The 24818-nt window shown below is 45.6% G+C and overlaps 1 protein-coding gene across 3 annotated transcripts in view; it reads right to left on the reverse strand.

Moving 5' to 3' along the window:
- kmt2a (lysine (K)-specific methyltransferase 2A) overlaps positions 1-24818 on the reverse strand; it is a 44271-nt gene that overhangs the window by 9735 nt on the left and 9718 nt on the right. Inside the window, exons 2-25 of one of the 3 annotated variants that reach the window (XM_058079370.2) lie at positions 21693-21765; positions 18260-21504; positions 17185-17362; positions 16161-16389; positions 15382-16073; positions 13691-13773; positions 13076-13312; positions 12720-12866; positions 11828-11923; positions 11551-11671; positions 11146-11259; positions 10752-10936; positions 9932-10108; positions 9624-9734; positions 9426-9499; positions 5135-5346; positions 4970-5064; positions 4768-4905; positions 4221-4379; positions 3932-4043; positions 3774-3852; positions 3529-3689; positions 3277-3426; positions 672-3165 (exon numbers count right to left, since the gene is read on the reverse strand). In XM_058079370.2, the coding sequence (XP_057935353.2) occupies positions 672-3165; positions 3277-3426; positions 3529-3689; positions 3774-3852; positions 3932-4043; positions 4221-4379; positions 4768-4905; positions 4970-5064; positions 5135-5346; positions 9426-9499; positions 9624-9734; positions 9932-10108; positions 10752-10936; positions 11146-11259; positions 11551-11671; positions 11828-11923; positions 12720-12866; positions 13076-13312; positions 13691-13773; positions 15382-16073; positions 16161-16389; positions 17185-17362; positions 18260-21504; positions 21693-21765 (9362 nt within the window). Of the gene's footprint in view, positions 1-671; positions 3166-3276; positions 3427-3528; positions 3690-3773; positions 3853-3931; positions 4044-4220; positions 4380-4767; positions 4906-4969; positions 5065-5134; positions 5350-9425; positions 9500-9623; positions 9735-9931; positions 10109-10751; positions 10937-11145; positions 11260-11550; positions 11672-11827; positions 11924-12719; positions 12867-13075; positions 13313-13690; positions 13774-15381; positions 16074-16160; positions 16390-17184; positions 17363-18259; positions 21505-21692; positions 21766-24818 lie in introns of all 3 variants that reach the window. The other 2 variants (XM_058079368.2, XM_058079369.2) reach the window with 2 other exon arrangements.

The following is a 24818-nucleotide window of genomic DNA, read 5'->3' on the forward strand; positions in this document are numbered from 1 at the left end:
AATGACTAGACTGTGAGTTCGATTCAATCTGTTCTATGGATCGCCTTTCATTCTCATTCATTTTAGAATTGAAAATGCGTTTCTAGGGCTTAAAATTGTCGGCTTGTTTCATCATGAGCGAACAATGGCAATTAAAGAGAGACTGACAGGGTTCTGGCGCTCAATCTAATAATTACAACACTGTTGCAAATGTTCGTACAGTGGTGCATCGGTGCAGCAGCATAATCCAGGTTTTATTAGCGTGTCAATAATAGACAATAGACATCTCAATTGTTTATGCCTATTTACGATTCACGGGTGGACTTAAAGGTAACCCACAAAAATAGCAGGGATCTATTGTATGTTTAATTACACTTAAATATGTCTCTGTCAATCATCAAAGTGAATGGTGCCATAGGTTTAATGTTGCCAGCAGAGCCATAAGTGCCCTATTTATATTACTCTCAGCATGTGTTAATAATTATGACAGTATCACATTCTTCCACAAAGCTCATTGTGTCAAAGAGATGCATTGATTTTTTTGGAAATCAGCATACCGGTAATTGTAAGTGTTGAACTGCGAAAGTGAAATTAGACCCAGATAGTGGATTATTTGCTGGATATATTCAAATATGGGCATTTGGTTCGTGTTAAGAGCCTTGTTTGCTGGACATACATCATAATGTACTTACAGCGTACTGAGCATGTCCTCTTCATTTTTTCCTTGTGCCCTCTGCTGTTGCTGTTCTTCATCTTTCAGAAAGCGCTGCAGCTGTGAGCCACGTCCCAGACACTGATCCAGTCCCTCTATAGATGGCAGACCCTCGGCTGGGTTGATTATTGTCCGTGTGAAGTTATAGTAATAAGGGTCCTTGACTCTCTGGCTGATTCCTCCGTCTTCTTCGTCTCCGCTGTCCCCAGATGAAGAGGATGTGCTCATGTCATCCGCCCCGTCCACCTGACCCTCAGCAGACTTTTTGCCAGTCCTCCTCTTCACCATGGCACCAGATCCATCCCCGCTGGCATAAAAGGGAAGGTCCTCTTCCCCGTAAGAGCGGACCCCGTAGAGGGGCGTAAGTCCAAAGAACATGTTAGAGCGTGCGCGGGCACTACGCCGTGGGTAGCGCCGCTTAGCCGACCCCGAGCCGTCGCTGTCATCCTCGTGATGTGCGTCGTCGATACTTCTATCGTGGTAATCCTCAGGGCCGTCGGCCTCATCTTCAGTTCTTGGAGGGAGAAGGCTGCGGTGGTCCCGGAGATCACCGCAGGGAAGACCTTTATGCAAGTCCTCCTCCTCGGTTTGAGTTTGGGTGTCAGATTCTGAGCTGTCACTGCTGCTGGCAGAGGGGGAGGAGGAGCGAGTGGAGCGGGAACAGCAACGGGTCTCCTGGCCAGCAGGAGAAGCAGAAGAGGTAGTGGTTGTGGGACAGGATGAAGACATACCATCGATACCGCTGGTGCCATTGGGGTCGCTCTTGATATCAGGTTTCAGTGGTGCTGGAAGAGGCTTTTTTACAGATTTCTTCTTTTCTCTGCGAGACAACACCAACTGCTTCATGGTTGGTTTGACGTGCGAAGGGGAGGACATCTTCATCCCTTGGAAGTTGTCCACACAGGAGCTGAAATTTTCTCTGCCTTTTGCAGACAACCTTGTACCCCCCGGGTTCTCCGGCTTCTCCCCCTGAGCCTTGCTATGGCTTTTGGTGCTGCTTGCAAGCATCGGAACTTTGCTGTTGCTGTGAGAGGCGGGGTTTGGAACATGCACGTTGGAGCTGCCAGTAGCTTTCGTGTTGTTGTTTAAAAGCGTGGATTTGCTGTCGTTTTTATTGTTTTGGAGACCCTTCTCCTTTGGATCTTTGGACACCTCTCTGTTGCCTCCCGCCTTGACTTTGGAGTGCTTGTCTTTGGCGGCTGAGGCTGCAGCTGGGGAGGCCAGATGAATGGCGCTTCGTTTGACCAGGTCATCATCCGCTGCTGTCCTGGATGGCCAAAGAGGTTTCATGGCTGCTCCCGCAGCTGGACCTGATGAGTAATCGTTTGATTTCCGTGCGGTCGTCGGGGAGCTGGATTTCCCGACGAGAGAGTCGATAAAAAGTGAAGATGGTGCTAAGCTTCCAGTGCTTTCTTTCTCTGAGCCGGTCTTGTCCTTAGACTGGACAAGGTGAGGGGGGGGAGTGGACTTGTGATGAGCTGGAGCGCCGAGGCTTGCAGAGAAATTCTGGTCTTTGCCTCCATGCTTGCTGTGCCGTTCAGCTTGCTTGGTGCTGCCACCTCTCTGCTGGCTGGAGAGTACAGCAGTGCCCACAGGAGGAGAGGACTGTCCTGATCCAGCTGGTGCCAGTCTGAGGTTCTTGGTCTCGCCTCCAGTGTGCCTGGACTGGCTGCCAGAGTCACTGTCTTTCCCTGAGTCTTTGTTTCTCTCTGTGCTTCTATAACTGGAGTCCCTCGAGGGAGGTCTAGACTTGTCAGAGTCTCTGCTGGATGGTCTGTCTTTTCCTGATTCTCGGCTAAATTGTCTATGCTTCTCGGAGTCCCTCAGCCCCGAATCCCTGCTGACAGATCTTGCCTTTTCAATATCCTTGGCGCTAGACTCTCTAAAGGATGATTTGCTCTTGTCTGCGTCTCTGCTATTTGACTCTCTGCTGACCTGTCTTCCTTTCTCAGAGTCTCTGTTTACTTGTTGGTCCTTCTCAGAGTCTCTCAAGGAGTCTTTTCCCAGAATTCTACCCTTATCTGATTCTTTCATGCCTGGCCTCCATTTATCTTGGTCTTTGGCTGTTGACTCGCTACCATCCGACTCTTTTAGCCCCAGGTCTCTTGATGATCTGTGCCTCTCAACCTCTTTGGAAGCTTGATCTCGACCCGACGGTCTCACCCTCTCCGCTTTCCTGGATGCTTGTTGTTTATTCCTGTCTGGCGTGAACAGTCTTCCCCTGTCATCATCCTTGATAAGGTGTTTTGCCTTTTTGGGGTCTCTGATGGGTGAGGAGATAAGCGGAGGGGGTGAAGTTAGAGGCCGTGGCAAAATCTGAGCGAATGATTTCACCCCTCTCTCCTTTTGCAGCTGCTGGGAAGGAAGGGCGAGAGAAGGGGAGCTGTGGAGTCGGGAATCAACATTCCGAGCGGTGGAATCCAGTGGTGGCTCTCCTGTGGTCACAACTTGATTTTGGAGCTGAGCAGGACCTCCTAAAGAGAAAATCAATTATTGATTACTAATAATTGGATACACTACTTGCCAGGATTAAACATACTTGCACAATATATGGAAATTAATATGCTAATAGTGTAGTTTTATACCTGGAGAAGGCATTGGACTTGGGGCTTGCAAACGCTGTGTGGCAGGTGGATAGCTGGGGTGCCGGTTCCTGGTGTAGACCCTGAGCTTGGGGGTGTTTGCAGGAGAAAGCGTGTCTGAGCGCCTTGGAGACTCGAAGGGATCAGGAAAGTCTGATAAAAACCGAGATAGACCGTAGACTGGTCAGGCATTTCACGCATCCAGCACTGCTACACCCATACTGTGAACAAGCCAACCCAAAGACAGTAAGATACCTTGTAGGGGGGGTGGGCTGTGTGCGATTGTGTGATTCTCCTCAAGAGCCACCGTGCTCTTCAGTGTGGACTCTCCCACAGAGGGGTGACACACCAGGATCCTACAGGTGTACACACAGCGCTTTCGAGCATCCAAGGTACTCCAGTACACCCTGGAACACCTGGAGGAGGACAGACGATGCACGGCTTGTTTGACACTAGTAGTCGCTACACTATAATTGACTGAAAAGACAATAAACACTTACTGGTAGCCGATGGGAAACAGTTTGCGTTCACAATCTGAGAGTTCGGTCAGTATACCCAAACAGTCAATGGCCATGGAGCCTACAGCAATGTTGAAAAGTAATAAAATCAGACATGAAGGCGTAGAGAGAAACATCCACAGTGGCATCCCGCACGCTACCTATCATCATGTGGACATTTTCTGGCTCCAGTCCTGCCAACCATTTCCTCTTCACACAAATCCCCTCAAGGTCTACGAGTACCCTGCGGGCCACCTCAAAGCCAGACACTACCTGGGGGGTAAAAAAATAAATTAAACATGGATAGGATGAGAAGAAATAATTTATTATGTAGTGCAGAACTCCACATGGTGCTTTAAATGCAATGTTGCTGACGCAGAACTGCACATTTATAACTGGAGAGCAAACAGCGCACTCGCCACATCGCCAAATAAAAAGGTATTATCTTACTTCTCCCTTAATGAGGTCCTTGTGCTTAGAACAGTAAACTTTCTTGTCCTCCAAAAAGACGCAGTGGCACTGGCGGGCACACATGAAGTGATAGTTGCTGGTGCAGGATGCGAAGCAGCAACCCACTGTGGCTCCCGGCTGTTGACACGTCTCACAGCGCTGTCAAGAGGCACACAGGGAAAAATTAGGTCTAAACATTTGGAACATTTGTATTAATACTTCACTGTGGCACCACCTTTTAGTTTACACACGTACAGTATAATGACATTGAATATTTCGGAGATGTACTTATACTGTGTCACATTGGTTGAAAAACAATCAAGTTAGTAAATGTTGGGAAAAACGTAGCAACTCATTGTTCATTTAAGTCCTTTACCATTTTATCTAATAGTTAGAAAACAATGAGGATATCTTGTATTACATGTACAGTATGCTGACATGTTTTCCAAAGTATTTTGACCACAGTCCATAGAGGGCGCCACAAATGCCCGATTTCTTCCACAAGACTAAGAAGTGCATATTACATTCAGTATAAACTGTGTCTTACCAGCTTTTTCCCCCTGATAACGGCCGTGTGTACATTTTTCAGGGAGCCATAGTCGTCCTCAAACACCTCAGCTGACCACAGCGCGCAGTTGACGTGTGTCCACTCGTTCTGACCCATGTACAGCAGCCTGCCACCCTCCTGGATCATAAGGGACATGTCAGATCATAACAGACTGATTCAAAACAAAACCGCTTTTACTCACATTTGTGTTGTCGTCTCCGTATTTTAGACACAATGCACATTGCCTGTTATCACTAACGCCTGGTGGAGGAGGACGCTCTGGGATGTCTTCACAATCTGCAGTGACAGAAACCGGCACCATTGACGTAGTGTACATTGAGAAAGTATGGGAGTGTGAAGGACTCACCTGGTATGAGTGGGGGTGGCGGTGGTAAAGATGGGGGGCGCGGAGGAGGTGTAGCTCGAGAGTCTGGCTCGGCGGGGGTCTTGGGGCAGGGAGCTGGAATGATGTTCTTGATGAGGTGCGGGCGTTCCGAGCGGGACAATCCCTGTCTCTGCTGCCACTGAGCGTAGTTGTGGTCCAGAGACGGGGGCAAAACGGCATTGGGAAGGAGACCACTGCTGAGGACAACAGAACATACAAGTCAACACTAGCACGAGTGGACATATGAAAGAATGGATATAAGGAACACAAAAATCCTAAATAATGAAAGCAAGCATTGTGAAGGCCACCATTAAACCATTTGATCTGACCTAGGTAATAAAAATAACAGATATACTAATAATATCTCATAAATTTTATACACACACACACACACACATATATATATATAATAATGAAAAAAATAATAATACATTTTATTTGTATCGCGCTTTTCAGAGTATGCAAAGACACTTTACAGTAGAGAAAAACAAATTAATTAATTAAAAATGAAAATAAACATACATTTAAATAAAGTTGAGTAAAAACAGAGTAAACGATACATTAAAATACAATATCCATACATTCATTCAGAGCTAAAACAAGGCTAAAAGTGAGGCGGGGTGCAGCAGTCAGGTATAAATAGTTAGACATTAAAAATGGATTTAAAAAGGTGGGTTTTGAGTTGTTTTTTGAAGGTGGGAAAGTGGAATATATTATTATTGGTATATTTAAAAACAAAGCTTTGTTATTAGTATCAACAGTTTAGGTATTTTTGGATTTTTGTGCCTTTTTTTAATAATAATGATAATAAAAAAATAAAAAATAAAGTCACTGGCTGGGAATGGAAGCCACATCATCTACCATGAAAGGCAGAAGCATGCATATACCATTACAAACATTTCATTTATTCAATTTGATTTGATTTAATTAGCGATATTAAGGACACATTTATTTTTAATATTCATTCAATTACTTTCTACCGCTTATCCTCAAGAGGATTGCAGGGGTGCTGGAGCCTGTCCCAGCTGTTATTTTTAATATCATTATTTTAAATTGTATTTTATTATATTAAATTATTATTTAATATAATTATTATTTATTATATAAAAAATAAAAACCTATATAATAACGTTGGAATATAAAAAGCTGAAGTATTTAGGTCAACACGACAACAGGTTGTAAGTGATTTGTTTGTTGTTAAACAATAAAATGCACCAGCCTATCAAGTGCACCACAATAAAACCACAAATATCAGAGTGTCATGTGACTCTGTCCCGCTTTGCCTCTTGGAAACCAGGCAAAGCAAATAATAAATAATAAATGGGTCTGGGAAAGCTGATAGCTCCGAGGAGAGTGCAGTGTTGGGGTGATTAAGCGAGAACGTGTGAATGAGTGCGACGCTCATACTGGCACGGTATGGCTTTATGTGGCATGAATATTCATTCCAGCCCTGAAGCCTGGAGGAGAAGTCTCTACAAAGAGCATCATTTATTCAATAGCATCTTTTTCATTAACCATTCTCACAGTGAGCGTTTTCTTCAATAGCTGCCCTCCGCCATCAATACACTCCAGATTAAACGTCTACAATCTAGTGCAAAACAAAATCTACTTGTTCACTAGAGTTAAATGGTGGATTTATTCTATTGATCCTCTCCTGTTCTTTTATTCAGTCTAGTCAATAAAGTACTTGAATATAAATTCAGAGGGCAATCATCCTTTCATTAGCAGGATTAAATGTCAGTTGGTATTTGACAGGAGGCGGGACATGGGCTGCACCGCTCATCTGTCAATTCAACCAGTCACATTTATTTATTCATTCATTTTCTATCGCTTATCCTCACAAGGGTCGCGGGGGTGCTGGAGTCTATCCCAGCTGCCTTTGGGCGAGAGGCAGCGTACACCCTGGATTGGTCGCCAGCCAATCACAGGGCACATATAGACAAACAACCATTCACACTCACATTCATACCTGTAGTGCCACTCACATTTATTGCACAGAAATGTACAAAGGTAGACAACCACAATGTATCACGCTTTTTTTTGCCTTTTCATTCAACGGTGCAGAGACATCAGCGTAAGACGTCGCATTATGAAAGCTCAGTTCAGTGATTGTATTTAACTGGATTTATTTGAATGTAATTTAGTTTTCAGCATGTTATTATTTTATTGTATTATGTGTACAGTGTCTTATTGAACTGTAGTAACTGTGTTTTAATATGTTTAAAAATTAGTCTTAAATTAGCCTTAATATGTACTGTCACCGTCTTAAATCAATCAATCACAATCAAAGAATTAACTTTGAAATCGAGTTCACCTTTGCATGTCAATAAAGCTAAAACTATTGTTTTCCTGTCATATTAAATGGGAACTGCACTTTTTGGGGAATTTTGCCCATCATTCACAATCCTTGTGTGAAACATGAACACATTTCTTTCCCTTTTCTTTGCATTATAACATGGGAAAACTAGTTAATATGAGCTAGCTAACAATGTACGTCATCGGGATACACCTATATTGAGACTATGAAGCCATCTAAAAAAATACCTCGAACAATGTTGCATGGTTTGATATACAGGACATGCTATGATCATGCATGCATACATACTACATACATACTTACATACATACACAGACACTGATGATACCAAAACTTCATCAATAATAAGTGATTAAGTTATTGTTACACTTGCATCAAAGTTTAAATGTCACTTAGGGTGAATAACCAATGAGAAATTTGGATTCGCCAATAATTCATGACAGCTAATATGACAGCTAAGATACTATATATAGTCAACTAGCGCAAACCAACACAGGTACAAAATGAAAAGAGGTGTCAAGGCCATAAAATGTATGGCTGTGAGGCTCACTTAGTGCTAATCTTTTCCACATAATTCAAACTTTGATACCAATCAGGGCTCTGAGGGTTTTATTCCTTATCTTCCCTTTGCCTCCAATTACTTCTCAGCCAATTTCTCCATCTGGCATCAAGCTGACCAGAGGGCACGTTAATTCACACTCACAGCAAAATCAATTTCATTACTGCAACGCTGAGCCTTGACTGGGGCTTTAATTGCGGCGGGAGTCCAAAGAGAGATCCACTTGTTTGTCCTACGCCACTCATTTAAGTCTACTGAGGAAGTGTTCTGACCCTCTGCTCTTGTTCCCACTATACAATATAACCATATAAACACAAGTATTGGACTACTGGACCAGAAAGTGAAAAGACAAAAAAGCTGGACTACAGCAACTGATTCAAGATTCAAGGGGAACTAAAGAGCCAAGTCCAACTTCTGATTAATTGATGAAGTGGGTCTGAATGCTGCTGTCCAGTGCCATCATTAAGTTTGGGATTTGAAGCCTCCCTAAAATATTCTTAAACACCCTCTAATATACACACACACACACACACACACATATATATATATGTGCAAATTTCTTTGTTTTCCAAATAAAAACAAATTTTCATGCATTTCACAAACATTTTTATCCATTTCACAAACAATTAAAATAATTTTTCAAAGAAGGATCTTCATTTTTGCATCGAGGCCTACTATCAACAACTGTCAGTCCTCTGCATCAATCTCCTGGTATGGCTGCTAATCCAAGTTCATCATTTTATACGGCTAATAGATTATTAGAAAAGCCATCTAAAAATCTAAACTAAAACTAAAATCTCTTACCATGCTGTTAACTACTCCCTTCAGAGAGCAGCACAAACTGGGTCTAACAAGGACAGAAAAACGCTACACAACTGTGCAAGAGAGTGTGTACTTTAAGACAAAGATGCCTCACAGCTGCACTAAATAGTAGCCATCAAACACCAGTGTCAGTATCAACAGTGAAGCAGCGACTTCAGGATGCTGGACTTCATAGCAGGACTGCCAAGAAAAAGCCAGATCTCTGGACAAAAAAAAATTCCAAGTGATCCCAAACTTTTGAGCGGTAGTGTATCTCAGAGCAGGGTTGCCGCACTCAAGCAAAACATTCTATAAATATTAGCCAACCACTTTCTGGCTGCCTCCTGCCACCACACACATGAGGGTATATTCAGCGTCTCCAAGAGAAACTGCCTCTTACCCTTCACTAATTACAGATCTCTACACTTCAGAGAAGAGCTCCCATTACAAGAGTCTTAAAAACCCAAATTCCTGTTGTGAAATTGGAAACAAAACGGGCAATAGTCGTTTTTCTTTTTATTGATTTCCAAGGAAGTTCATTAAAATGCTTTAAATGTAGGAACAACCCATGGAAGTAGGCTGCGATAGATACTCACTTGGAGCAAACTTTTGGTTGTTCCCAGAAGCGTGACTCTTTCGCTTTGAACCAGGGAAAGATGCGGTCCATTTGCTGAAACAGAACATTCAACATTGATGATAGTATTTGGTGTCACAAAGGACATGAATGAATCACATATGATCCAACTAATACTACTTACTGTTCCTTTACTTAGTAACAGATAGCAGATACTTACCCGGATGAAGTATGACTTGACCATGCTGTTAGCCCTTCTGCTCTCAGGCTGACCGCCATCATTGTTAATGGCTGCCTGAATGATTCGTGCAATGTCGTCGCTGAATTCCACCTGGATAAAAAAAAAAGATAAAAATATAAGTTGTTGATTTTCTACTGCTTATCCTGGTCAGGATCGAGCTCACTGTGAGTGAGAGGTGGGGTACACCGTAGACTGGGTCATGGGACACACACCTACGGACAATTCGGAGTGTGGGAGGAAGCTAGAGTCCCTAGAGTAAAAATCCACATAATCAGAAAGATGCTTACCACAGACTTGTAGCGGCCCTGATCCATCTTCTTCTCCACAGACTCCAGATCAGCAGCGGAGTCACTGGGAGCCGAAGGCGTGACTTCAGTCAAAACTGGAGGGTCTGGGCCCTCGGGTGAGCGACGAGATGGAAGACTCTCTTCGGTCTCTGGGTTTAGATCCGGAGGTTTCACTGCCTACCCCAAAGAGTGAGAGTTCAATCTTGAGAGTGGCGCTAATCTGTTGTTTGAGGATTATGAGCGGTCAAGACATCATCAGATTGCACTCATCACTGCTTAGTACTTCATTTAGGAGAAAGCCATGCCTCTAAGTGGCACAAAAAATTCCAGAGGTCAAATCATGCTTGAGCTCAGTTGGCATCTCTTTCATTAATTCCAGATGTATGCTTTGTCCTTTTATTGTGATGACAACCATAGAACTTACCGCAGTATAGGTGAGCGACCTGCACAGTTCATAAAGTTTTATGGAGATGCTTGATATTGGCTTATTTCCAATATTTGATATACTGAGACAGGTAAAACCTGGAAATAATTGCAGACTGCAGAAACTACTGAGCTAGCAAGTTAGCATTATTGGCAGAAAAAAAACGATACCAATATGAACAGGTATCATGCCACAATATCGACACATGACACATACTGTGTTAGAGGACCAGAGAGGCTGCAGTGGAACTTTGTCATGGATGGCAGTTATGCCGATGAAGAACATGTTGCGGTGCAGATCAGACAGAGGTGCTGATCAAGCGACGTATTTGAGTGCCATTCTAGTTGATTGTGTGTTTATCCATAAAACGGCATCATCATAAGGTAAGGAACTAACCTGTCTGTAGCGTAGCAGGTGCGCCGAAGTGCGTGAGTTGAGCAGCGCCGTGAGGACGTGGCGAAGGCAGCCCTTGAGCTCCGCAACCAGTGCCGTCCGCCACTCAGCCGGCTGGCGTTCTGTACATTTGATACACGTGTAGGCAACGCTGTCCGACAGCTTCGACAGCAGCTCGTACATTTCATCTGCGGGGAAAGCAGCGGATGACGGCTCAATATCGTGCCCATTACTGGCCTTATCATCTTTCAGCAGCTCGTCAATATGACGACCTTTGCGGGACAGCCTGTCGGCACGCATCGGGGAGTGACAGCGCAAAGGAGGTGTGACAAGCTCTGCTGAATACTCAACGAGGACTTCGGCTTGTGAATATACACCATCTTCCGCATGCACGCACCTGTCAGGCTCTCACACTTGGCATGAACCCAGCGGTTGCAGCGTCCACACTGCATTGTCTTGCTCTCGTAGTCCTCGACGTCATAGCACTTATTGCAAAGCGGGCACGGGTTCCCTGTGACAGAAGGGACAAATATTGTAATACATATAATATGTGCAATAATGGTGGAATAATTAAAGTACTGCCAGTTTTAGTCACATACAATATTTTGACTTTTGGTCTGAATCTGGCACCCTTATCAAAAGGGGATCTATTACGCTTTTTCCACTTTTCTGATACTGAGGCTTGCACATTTGGAAGGGCGCTATTAAGGGCTCTGCACTCCCTGTTCTTCTTGTCCTTCTTGCCTTTGCCTAAATGCACTCATCTGACTTTTGTGTCCTTCTAAAAGATGTGATTATTCACCTTTCGCAAGCAGTTTGGCACAGTCGTGACACATGGAGAAGTCATGTGACCACTGGGCATCCCAGGACTTCCCAGGTTTGGTGGCTCCGCAACGCTTACAGCGCACACACTTGGTGCATATCTGGAAAAACGGACAACAAACAAATGTAGAAAAACACCTGCAGGCGTTAATGTTAATGTGACACTGTGACAAGAGAGGCGTGTTTTTGTAGTCGTCAACAAAGGACAAGAGAGAGAAGGTGTGGGCTAAGGATAGGTGAAAGGGTGTGTGTCCTACCCAGACTCTCTTCTTTTTGGTGGGTCTTGCGGGGTGGTTGGGACCCAGGCACTCCGGGTGATAGCTGTTACGGCACTTATCACACTCCAGCAGCTGCTGGTACGGAAAGCATCAAATATCAAACATGGCATCAATATACACACATGACTCATCAACTCATTTATAATTGGTGGCTGCAATTTCTGTCTGTTGTCTGGAATTGGACTGTGTTGAATCTGCATTATACTGAGAGCCGTTTCCAATAATGTGAGTGACACAATAGCAGACACAACACTACCCTGGCAAAGTGCTTCAAGAGACATACTGTCTAGCAACGAAACACACGTGTTCCGAAGTGTATTAGGCAAGCTTTTTATGACCATTTTCGGAGGAGGATGATTTATCTGCAGTGGTTTGACACGCCAGTGGCCTCGCCTGGAGCTTTCAAGCCACACTCTTGCGCAGCGTTGCCAGGGATGCACTCCACGCCAGAAATGGAAGCCAATGAAAATAATAAATGACTTGATGTCCTTTAGACACTTAGATTTGTTCCAAAAAAACAATTAACCACGCAGACCTCCAATGAGCAGCTCAATCATATTTGTGTCGCTTATGTACTAACAGGCCTCGTGTAAATCAAAAGCGTGTAGGCGTACATAGTGTATAATTGTACTGACAAGCATGTGAGGCTGACACCATGCGCAGCGTAGACAGGATTTGAGTTAAATAATAAAAAGCCTGGGCATTAATTCATAAAGCTGATTAATGGCCGTCTGCCTGAATCGCCAGGAAGCGTCTCTCTGGGGAAGATTCCACAGCCTTTTTACACGCTGTCATGCTAAACTGAGCTCCTTTTGTGCCTGGCCAAAAAATAAATAAATAAATAAGATGTGAACTGTGTAGAACAGCTTACTTTAGTTTTCTGATGTTGGCGCCCGCAGGCCTGGCAGAAGCGGCATCGGCGGCAACACCAGTTTTCAAACTGCTCCTGGAGAGGACGCTCCGACTCCCCCAGGCAAAAGAGATGGAACGGTTCGCAGCACACCTGACAGAAAACAAACTACAGAGACAGAAAGGAAACAAGATTTAGTTTTAATGCGCCAACACTGCAATTGTAGATTCCCATCTGCTAACTTGCATGGTAAATGGTAGGGAGTTTTTATGACACCATGCCGGTGAGAAAGGCTATTTGCAACAGTGCTTAATAGAGCTTGTTATATCATCTCCGAGGCAAGAGTAAGTGAGCGTTAATTTATTGTGTTTTCATACCTCCACGTTTCCGCTGCTTGCACATAAGAAGCAGAGCAGTCTGGGTGTGACCGGCACGGAAGTGAGCAGGCTGAGGCCGCCAGCCTCCCACACCTTCTCCACATCATGGTCCCTCTTGAAATCCACTCTGATTCGATGCACTCCGTCGCAGGGCGCCGTTGACTTCTCCTGGCCCCTTGTCGAGGGAGTGCCCTGCCAGTTTAAAGTACAGCTGCCGGGGGGTTTTGTGGTCAGCGTCTTTTTTTAGGTTTGCATGTAAAGGAAGACATAAAGAGAGTGAATGTTGGAACCTGTGTACAGTCAGCTTCATATGTACTGAAGAAATAGATACAGAACAATTTAATAATAACACATTTCCACAAGCAGACCAGCAATAACTCAAAAGAGTCAAAACATGGATCCGAACCAAGAGTTTTGTACGCCAACGGGCGCATTCGTTTTCACTCTGAATGAAGTCATCTCCAAATTGCTGTGAGCAAGAATGCGGGATTAAGTCACTTCTGCAGAGGCTTCATCCACTTTTAATACATACTATATTACATTGCTTTTAGTACATACATAAAAAAATCAATAAATCATGAGCTTCAGCACCATTAAAATGGAGAATGAACTCACTTTTCCTACCTTGTCTTTTGGTTTCTGCTTAGGAGATGGAAGGAGAGCGCGAGAGGTTGGCTTCTTCAATTGCTTTGGGTCAACTATAAAAATTATAAAACATGAATAAAATAAGTGTTATTTAAAAAAACAACAAAAAAACACGAGACAGTCATCCTTGCAATATATGGCACTTTTCCACAGACACAATTAGGGACTAGTAGCTCTAGTATCTCCTTAGCAGGCAGCGATGTCGCGCACACGTGTCCAAAGTGCAGCTCGGGGGCTGTTTGTGGCCCACGACTCATGTATTACTAGCCTGTAGCATATTGTAGGAGATAAAATAGACTATGTAGGCACAATGTAAAGAACAATACTGAAATGTTGACATTAATAATTAATAACACAAAGCTTTGACTTTAAAATATATACGTATACATTTTTTTCTAAATAAAAAAATGCAGTATATAAAAAGAGCAAAGTGGTCCTTAGATTTTTCTGTATGTGGCCCTCTGCGTGCCTGCAGTAGTACAATCCACAGTCTCCACTTTGCTGCAGAGCCCCTTTCTCTCCTAATCAAATGTACAGTCTCCACTCGTTTATCGCGGCTAATTGGTGCTCAGCTTGGGATAAGTGAATTTCCGCAAAGTAGGATTCAATATTATTCATTCATTCATTTTCTACCGCTTATCCTCACGAGGGGGGGGTGCTGGAGCCTATCCCAGCTGTCTTCGGGCGAGAGGCGGGGTGGCCAGCCAATCACAGGGCACATATATGTAGACAAACAACCATTCACACTCACATTCATACCTATGAACAATTTGGAGTCGCTAATTAACCTAGCATGTTTTTGGAAAGTGGGAGGAAACCGGAGTACCCACGCATGCACGGGGAGAACATGCAAACTCCACACAGAGATGGCCGATGGTGGGATTGAACTCGGGTCTCCTAGCTGTGAGGTAACCGCGCTAACCGATTCAATATTAATCAATTGAATATTTTCATCGTTAGAGCCTAGAAAACCTGTTATGACTTTTTAAATACAACCATTATTAGAGCCCTGCAGACATGAAATAACACCTCTATAGTCACTGCTAGGACAACCAGACACGGTCCCTGCTTTAAGTGTAGCATGTCAATTTATTAATTCCAAACATAAGCAAGGGTTTCCAGTGGAGAGGGAAAGAAGGACAAAGTAAAATCTTACCACTTCCACATGGAATGGGGGACCGTTTTTCACTAAGGCGTGTCAGACATGCCATGCAGTGTGAAGTTCATGTAATGTAAGGTAATTTGTCATCATTGTGATATTACTGATGCCTAGTGACCAGAATATGACCTGTCTTTCAATATTTTGGACTAACAGACCATAGTCAACCACAAAGCAGCAATACTTTATAAATTAATTAGTTTGGGGGAAAGTGCAATAGAGTGAGGGAGTGATGTTGCGAGGGACGACTGTATTTGACCACACTTTGAAAATGACAAAGCATTAAAAAAATGTGTGTCATTTCAAAAAACAAAATAAATGTCAGCATAATTCACCACTGCACTGTTACTACTCAAAACTACACTACTTGCGGAAAATATTGCCATAGTCTCCACTTTGCTGCAGCGCTCCCTTGAATTTCCCTTGAATAACACAAATAAAATACAGAGAAGGACATCCTGGAGGATACTAAGCAATGAAAAAGGTGTCACTAATCTCTCACCTGTGTCTGATGATGACGTCGAGCTCTGCTGTTGAGGTGATGGCTGCTGGGTCTTTTTCTTGGGCTCGCTCAGGGGAATCTTGGGTGAAGGGTCTTTCCTCTGGGGCGGCTGGCTGCTCAGCGGCCCCTGTTGAGATGTTTGGGGATCTGACGGCGCAGAGGGCGAAGGCGCGGGGGAATTCTGCGCTGAAGACGAAGTGGAGGATGATGACGAGGACGAGGACGATGACGAGCTGGACGAGGAAGGCGATGAGGAGGAAGATGAGGAGGAGGTGGAGGCCGGCTGCTGCGCTTTTTGCCCCTTCTTGGTTGTGGCGCTGCTTGAGAGACAGAGCGCTTTGGGGTCTGGAGATTGGTCGGGGGCTGTGAACGTGCTGGTGGTTTGTGGGGATTGAGCCGGGGAAGGGGACGATGATGGAGCTGGTGAGGATGGCTGTGGTGATGGCTGCTGTTTGGACTTCTCCTCTCCAGGCCTGGGAGGAGGAGTTTCACTCTTTTTGTGGGGAGGTTCCTCCTTTGGTGGTGCAAGAGTCGGCTTGAGGCCCGCAGGCTCCGAGTTCTGTCCTTTAACTGGATTAAGACTCTCTTTCTTCTCAGCCAACCTGTTCTTCTTCTTGTCCTTCTTGCCTTTGCCTTGCTTCTGAAGGAACATCTTTGAGGGCATCCACTGCAAGTTCTGACACTTCCTCATCCTGTGGACACAGTAGGCAGAACATGAATCTTACATCATGATATCATTCAGTAGTTTCTAGAGTTCTCCCTGGTCTACTAAGACTTACTTGCAGCACTGCTTTTTGATGTTCCTTCCACCAAATTTGGGTTTATCGAGACAGTTGGTACAGACCCCACAATCTTCAGGAACCTGGCAGCCTGAACACTGACCACAACGGCGCGATCGACGACCCTTTTTGGGAGGAGCTTCTTGGATAGCCTTTTGCCGTGTCTCTCGTGGCTTTATGGGAGGGGACTGAGGCTCGGCCTCTTCTGATCCTGCCACCGAGGACTTGTCTGTACAGGGAGAGAGGTTTTACAGTAATGGAGCGCCTTAAATATCTACAGTTATTGTTAAAAACTAAGGATATTTGTGGCGCCTCCTATGGTTTGCATTCAAAAATGTGAATGCAGATATCCTCAGTGTTTAATCATCATTAGACCAGGGGTGTCGAAGGTGCGGCCATAGGGCAATTTATAGTTTTATTGGCCACTTAAACAACAACAATAAAACAAGAAAATAAAAAAGTTGTAACATTTGTTAGGTATAAAGTTATAATAGCACTATGATAATAAAGTCAAAATATTGTGAGTCATAATATCAACAGAAATAAATGTTGAAATAGTTGTAAGAATAAAGAAAAAAATATAAAAAAAGTGCAATGTAAAGAGAAAAAGTTCATACTAATAATAAGCTGATACTAATAATAAGCTGATACTACTACTACTACTACTAATAATAATAATAATAAAACAAAGCTAAGCGGCATTTTTTTTCTTTAAATATAAAAACATCTTTGCATCTTGATGCGGCCATGTTTTTCAGTCAACCTAATGACTAAAATAATAATACAGTCAAGCATCAGTTTTTGTATGCCACAGTTACCGTGCGATTCAGTTATTGTCAAACATGTTTGTAAAATGAAAACAGAGATTTCCATTGTAACGCTTCATATTGCTCTGACACGTTTAATTTAATTTAAAAAACTGCCAGCCATAAACAGACTTTGGGCACCACCGGCTTCCACAAACAAAGACAAACAGGACACTCCAATAACAAACAGGTCAAACGTGATGTCCAATTAGCCTCACCGTCATTCCCCATGGAAGACAGAATCTTCTCCCTCTCCTCCCAGGGCAAGGCACTAAGTGTGGGCATGTCGTCAGGGAACACGGCGCGATTGCGGCCGAGCGCCACGGCTGCCCGCCGGCAAACATGCTTGATGCGTGGGCCACGTACTGAGGCCTCTGAGGAGTCGCTCTCTTGACCCTAATCACAAGCGTAACAACAAAACAAGTCAGAGATATTTAGATGCCAGAAATAATGTGAGTGAAGGTCAACTGTCAAACATTCAAACAAAGCTCGGATGAGCACAATAGCTGCCTTTGTCTGACTAATTATTACACTAACTGTAGAAGAACAGAGGAAACTTGTGTTCTAAGGATCGCTTTCAAAATCACCGGCGATGCCGCGGGGTGCATAATGTATGAAGCAACAGAATTCCCCTCAACTGCCACTATCAGGTTTTGGTTTAAGTCCAAATATAGATTTTATGTACACTATCGCTCAAAAGTTTGGGATCACTTGCAAATGTCTCTGTTTTCCAAAGAAAAACAAATTTTCATGCATTTCACAAACAATTTTTTCAATTTCACAAACATTTTCATCCATTTCACAAACAATTAAAATGAATCAGATGATATTTAAAGAACGATCAACATTTTTGCATAAAGGCCTACTATCAACAACAATCAGTCCTCTGCATCAATCTCCTGGTATGGCTGCTAATCCAAGTTCATCATTTTATAAGGCTAATAGATGATTAGAAAAAAAACTAAAATCTCTTACCATGCTGTTAACTACTCCCTTCAGAGAGCAGCACAAACTGGGTCTAACAAGGACAGAAAAATGCTGCACAACTGTGCAAGAGAGTGTGTAGTTTAAGACAAAGATGCCTCACAGCTGCACTAAATAGTAGCCATCAAACACCAGTGTCAGTATCAACAGTGAAGCGGCGACTTCAGGATGCTGGACTTCATAGCAGGACTGCCAAGAAAAAGCCATATCTCAGACTGGCCAAATAAATTTCCAAGTGATCCCAAACTTTTGAGCGGCAGTGTATAAAAAAATGTGTCTGAAACGATAATGACAATAAAAAACACTAACCTGGACCTTGGTTTGGTCTGCAGACTTCAGCTTGTTCTTCTTTATTTCAATAAGCTGTGCTTTGGCCTTTCTCAGCAGTCCAACGACGCGCTTGTCAGTTGCAGGTTGCTTCTCTGCTTGTTCCAACACGGATCCCAGCGAGGAGACCGGGAGCTGTTGTTTTCCCGGCTGCCCCGCAAGGCTGGCCGCCTGCTGGCTTGAAGCACCATGCTTCTCTTTCTCCTTTTCTCCATCCTCCACATCTGCTCCCTTCTCGCTGAACCGCCCTTTCTTGGGCACACGGCTCTTAGAGATGGAATTGGGAATAGCGGCGTGGAGAGTGCGCACCTCAGAGGATGGAGTGTCTGTAACATCAATTGATATTGATTTTTTTCTCCCTGGAGCCTTTTTTGGAGCGAGAGATAAAAGAGCATCTTCCGAGTCCCTCCCATCTACAAAGAGGCTGGAGGGCGCACCGGGGGAGCCATCTGGAGTAGTGACCTTACTTCTTTTCTCAATATCCTTCCTCGCTTCCTTCTTATTTTCTTTCTCACGGTTTTTCTCAGCATCCTTGTCTTTGTCCTTTGGAGCAGGCTCCTGGGGAGCTGACATGCTTTTCTCTTTACTTATTTTACCAGCTGCTCGCCCTGTGTCTAGGGCACTGGAAGAAAAGAGTGGGAAAAGTGGTGAGGAGGAGGATGATGCCGTTGTCAAAGGAGGCAGCGAGTTTCCAGCTGTCCCTCTCCTGCCGTCAGGTATCCCCTGTGACGTCAGACCTTTAGAACCAGAGGAGAAGTTGCCAAACGGAGCAGGAGTTAAGGCACTGGTAGCGGAGCCCCCTGGCAAGGAGCTGGGGTTACTACTGGGGACAGAGTCTGACAGTGCAGACATCTCAGAAGAGCTTCTCCCCACAGACCTCTGCCCTACGATCTGGCTGCTGCGTCTGGTCATGGAGTGGGAAGGAGACCGCGCCTGGCCGCGTAATCCCGAGATGAGTCGCCTCTTGCGGCGAGAGCTTCTGCCGGAGCTTGACGACTTCTGGTGCGGGGAGAGAGAGCCAGGGCTGCTGCCGGACGATGAGTGCAGAGTAACGGACTCAAATATCCTAGAATGGGCTTCGCTGGGTGTAAAACGCGGGGCACGCAACAGCGGGCTACGTTTCTGGAGCGGAGAATCAAAGCGGGACGAGGAGGGATGCTGGTGGTGGCTGTGAGGGTGAAGAGAAGCAAATAGGCGATTTGCCGTTCCTGAGCTGCCGCCTTGCACGGGGAAGGTACCCGGAGTAGCCCCCCCTGCTCCGCTGACACCTTGAGGCAGCAGACCCACGTCTTGAGCGGTGAGTGGGGGAGGACGGAAGTTGTCAAAGATTGGTTTTCGAATGAGGCCCTCCTTGGCATACTTGGCGGAGGAGAAGTACTGGTATTCGGGGTGGGATCGGGAGGTCCAGCGAAAGGTAGGCTCTCTCAGAATGGAGCGGCTCCGTTTGTCCGACAAGCTGGACAGCACTGACGAGCCAGACATGAATGGAGGGATAGGGTGTGGCAACCAGGGTGACGGAGAGTGGTGCTCACTGATAGCAGCACTAGAGGAGGCTGACTGAGGAGGCTGTGGTGGCGTGAGAAGAGGGGGGGGTGGTGGCGAGGAAGAAGAGGACGCGGTGGATGATACTTGTTGAGAGTTTAGAAGTGAGGATGAGGACATGAGCACTCCCGTGGGTGGGCTGATGATTGGCTTTTTGACCCCGGCGGTGAGTGTCTCCCGTGTAGTCTGTCCCTGACTCCCCCGACTCACCCCCTGTCCTCTCCGACCACGGCGACTCCTCTCAGGTAAAACGCGCTCCGGTTCTGAGGGAGGCGAGGCCGGCCGAGAGCTGTGTAGAAGGTTGGCCTCTCTTTCTCCCTGAGAGGATGGAGAGTGCTCCTCGGGCTCCTCGGGCTCCGACAAAGCTTGTGTGGCCTCTGAGGCCTGAGAGTCGCAGGAGGAGTCGTCCAGAGTGGGGCTGCTGGATCTGGAAGACTCTGCAGAGGAAAGCTGCGAGGAACGCTGTGACACGGCGCTTGAGCCGCAAGATGCAGCACTACTGCTGAATCGGCCATTGGCCGCATTGTCGGTATTGCTATTGAGCAGACTGTCCGCAGTTGACGGGGCGGCGGGGGAGGGTGCTGGAGGCGGCGGAGGGGGGAGGGGGACGGACTCACTGGGAGCAGTAGTACCAGTACTGGTGGTGGTCACTGTCGAGGAGGCCATCGCCAGCGATGGGGAGGAAGCGGTGGTGGAGGTGGCATGAGCGGATGTGGAGACCGATGAGGCCGCTTCTAACCGTGCGATCTTCATGTGGGGCGGAGGGGACACGAAACTGCCCTCATCTTCAATAAAGCGCTTCGGTGTTTTGATGATGCGAAAGGAGACGGTGCTGACAACAGGCATGATGAACTGCCTGCGTGCTCCTTTCTTGGCACGCTGCAGCAGTTGCTTAGCGATCGTCGCGTCGGTGCGCTTCGACGGCGGAACAATCCTGACGGGTTTCCTGTGACGAGGGCTTTTTCGGAGTGCCACTGTCCGGTCCGACTTGGATGGAGACGGCGAGGCGACAGCAGTGGAAGAGTCCTGGTTTTCTGCAGCATTAGTGTGACTCAGCGTGGTCTTCTGGGGAGTTTGTGGTTCTGCTCCTCTGTCCCATCCCTTGAAGGCTTTTTGTTTTCCTTCCCCACATTCAGCGGAAGAGGACAGCTGGGCCGCCGCTGCCTCTGCTTTGAGGCGTTCCGCTGACGGCGGGCGTCCACGCCTGCGCCGAGGCACACCAGGCAACGCCTTGAGTCGCGACTTGAATGATGTTAGCGAAGTTGCTCGCTTCAAGTTGGGAACTCTGGATAAACCCCGGCCACCTTTGGGTAGACTGGCATGATGCGGCAGAGCAGAGCCCAGCGGTGATCTCTTTGCACCTCTTCTGTCTCTGTCCTCCTCTGTGTCCATGGGCGACTCAGACCCTGCCTGGCTGCCGTCCTCTGCTGTCGCATGGCTGCCTGTACTCCAAGCTTTCTTGGAACTTGAGGATGGGGGACGGCCTCTTCGCTTTTCCCCGGAGCCGGGTGGCCTCCCAGGCAGCCTTTTTACCTTCTCAGCTGGCCTTTCAGGACCTTCAGGTTTGGCCTGCGTGGGGGAGGAGTGGGAGGGAGGGGAAAGTCCACCTGCAGCAGCAGCTTTTTGGGCAGTTAGGGTGCGCGGTGGTCGCCCACGTGGCTTCTTCTCCTGTGTGGGTGAACCAGCTAGAAGTGGGAGAGCATAATTTCAAAGGGTAAAAAAGTTGTAGCTATAAATGCTACGTCTTGACCTTCCAAGTACAGAATAATCAGAAAAGGCAAGTGCACACTCCTCTGCCGTTGTTTAATCGCCTACTAAGTCCATGAGTGACAAAATCTTTGAAAAAAACATGCTCAACCTAATGAATGTGTACCTGAAGTGGTTGTAGATGGACTCGGTATTCTTTTCTGCTCAGTGCCTGTTCCAAATCCTCCAAATGCTTCTTCCTACAAAGAAATGTGAAAAGACAGGAAGTTAGCATCCATCTTTGTACATATTTGCCAGATGTGCAACACTTGAGTAACTGTGGAGGTAGATAAAAATCTAGACCGCTGGGATGATTCAGCGGGAGAACATCCAAGGGATTTGCTGCTTCGCTTTGTCTCGTGTGATAATAAACGTGCTTAATCCACAGTATGTCGTTGGGGCCGATGGGGTGAAGACGAAATGTGATATCCTCCCACAGCGCTTCAGGAAATTGGTGACATTTTACACAGCAAAGCAAAATCAATTCATTCATGGCTGCTGACGGCCAAACCACAAATGATAAACGGAACTGCAAACATTTCAGAAAATTCCACCAAGTGACTAACTGATATCTGGGACCACAAGCTCCTTGAGCAAATAGTCGAATGCTGAGGTGCTTGGTCATAGATCATCCTGCCACAATGGAACAATAGCAACCGTGACTCAAATGTTAAAGCTTTGACTGCTGAGCGACGTTTTAAGTTCTTGTATTACAGTATTTTTCAGCAATTTTATATAAATATGAAACGGTTCAAGCTTGATTTGAAGATGTATGGCAAAGCCTATTTGTTTGTTTTTTTGTTTTACAAGGCAAAGAAAATGGAGACAGACAGCGCTTTCCTTCATTTTCAATGCAGCTTGTCCTCACTAGGGTTACGGGGATATGCTGGAGCCTATCCCAGTGGACTTTGGCCAATGGGTGGGGTACACCCTGGACAGGTCGCCAGCCAATCAACCATTCATAATTGAGAGTCTGAAGCTGCCTGTGAATATTATAGATGACATAATATACACAAAACCTGAACAGTCCAGTTGCGACTGATTCAATGTCCCAAGAGTGGATTGTGAAGTGCATGTTAGTTCAACTTCGAGATTGCATACTATGTAACCAACAAAACAACTGCACAGACAGACAGATGCAGTGGTCACACCAGCTCTCAACTTGGACCAGACGACATCGCTACGAAGACTCAGCAAGATGCTCGTTTGTTCAGAGCGCATTAATTTGAAGTTACCAGCTAAACAGGGATCACATCTTGTGCTGAAAGATACAGCTATTAAATAAGTCGGCATCCCAGTGAGAGCGTACATTGTAAGTAGCTGAGTAACTGTTGTGTGTGTGTGTGTGTGTGTGTGTGTAAATATGTTTCGCTATAGCCTCGCACACAGCAGCATTAGCGTTAGAAGTCACGTTTGTTCCGATCAATGGGTGTATGAAATCAATGCGCCTAGGAATGATGTTCCGGTAATGTTTTAAATCATCAAAAAGTATTACATGTTTTCATCAATGTATTTGTTCTTGCATGATCGCAGCATGTATATAAAACGATAAAATGCTGATAAAGGTTTTTTTAAGAGCATTTCATGGTCTAAATAGGTGTGTCCCAATGACGTGCATTGTTAGCTAGCTCATATTAACACGTTTTCTGGGGGAAATGTCTTCATGTCTCACATAAGGATTGGGAATGATGGGTAAAACTGACCTTTAAAAAAATTTGCCCTTTAAAAAAATAAAAAATAATAAAAAAAATTAAGTCAAAAAAGTCAAAAAATAACAATTAAAAAAAACTTAAATTATATTAGGAAAACAGGACGTGAACAAATGAAACAGTTACTGATTGTAAAAGTACCAGATGGAGGGGTAAGATTTAATAAGCTTTGCTTCTTCCTACTCCTTTTGGACATGTGGAACTGTGAACTGATTATGGGATGCACTCAATTGTAATCTGATGCATGTTCAAATGAAATAAAACCATTACCATTACCAAGTTACTATTCTGTTGTATATTGTATGGGCTGCACGGCGGTCGAGTGGTTAGCGCGCAGACCCGAGTTCAATCCCACCCTCGGCCATCTCTGTGTGGAGTTTGTTCTCCCCCGGGTTTTCTCCGGGTACTCCGGTTTCCTCCCACATTCCAAAAACATGCTATGTTAATTGGCGACTCCAAATTGTACCCCGCCTCTCTCCCAGACAGCTGGGATAGGTTCCAGCACCCCCTTGCAACCCTTATGAGGATAAGCGGTAGAAAATGAATGAATGAATGTTGTATGTCGCAAAGTTCCATAAAAATCAAAAAGCATAGTTTTTAGCTAAAATAAAGTACACCGCTTAAGCATCTTTGAATAAAATGAATACCCATCCCTACCTAATAAGAGAAAGACCTCCTCCCCCTTATGCAGTGGAGGTCTCGCTGAAGAACAATCTTTAGCATCCTCCATGTGCCTCCCCTACCTTTTCAAAGTGAGCGTGCGTGTGCTTAAGAGTGGAGGTGAGGATGTCTTTTCATCATGTTTATTTATAGCAGTGTGCAGGGATGCAGTTGAGGTCTGGTTGGCCCACTTTGCAGAGCAGCAGCTGCTATCTTCCTGCAAACGACTACCAGTAACCTGCAGCCTGACGCTGACACGTTACCAGTGCTCCAGATGAAACACAGTAGGCGATAATGTGCGTATCCTTTCCTCATCCCTGAGCATCTTCTCCTCTCGGTGTTCCGTTGCTAAGCATTCCCTTCTGATCCCTTCTCCTCACAGTCAGCCTGTGCGAGCATGCGGCTGCACCGGGTGGGTGTTGTTGCAGTGCTTGAGGAGAAAGGGGGGCGGGGTGCCAACGGACGCCTCTGACTCGCTGGAATAGTGTGAGTGGCGCTCGATGACATCACAGTGAGAGCTCAGCTGAACAGGGGCGGACTGTACGCCGCAACATGTAAACACACGTGAGCAGGACACGCTTTCAGATTACATGACGTATGCGGACATTTTCACTACAAACACACTCACATACAGTACATACGCATGTAAACACGCAAACCGTGGCGGGCGGCGGAAGGGTAGGCGGGGGAGGGGAGCACAGGCAGAGTAGGCAAATGAGGAAATGGTGGGGGGAGGGAGAGGGGAGAAAGGAATACATGGAAACAGCATCTTGACCCTACAACAGAGAGTGACGTCGTCTCCTGGGAGGATGCGAGGGGTCAGGGGTCGCTGTGTGCCAAATCCAAACCTAAACAGCAGGCCTCCCACACATGACAAGATGGCC

Source organism: Doryrhamphus excisus, linkage group LG8, assembly GCF_037039965.1.
Source record: "Doryrhamphus excisus strain RoL-2023G ecotype Guam linkage group LG8, RoL_Dexc_Guam_v1.1, whole genome shotgun sequence".
NCBI classification, from domain to species: Eukaryota; Metazoa; Chordata; class Actinopteri; order Syngnathiformes; family Syngnathidae; genus Doryrhamphus; species Doryrhamphus excisus.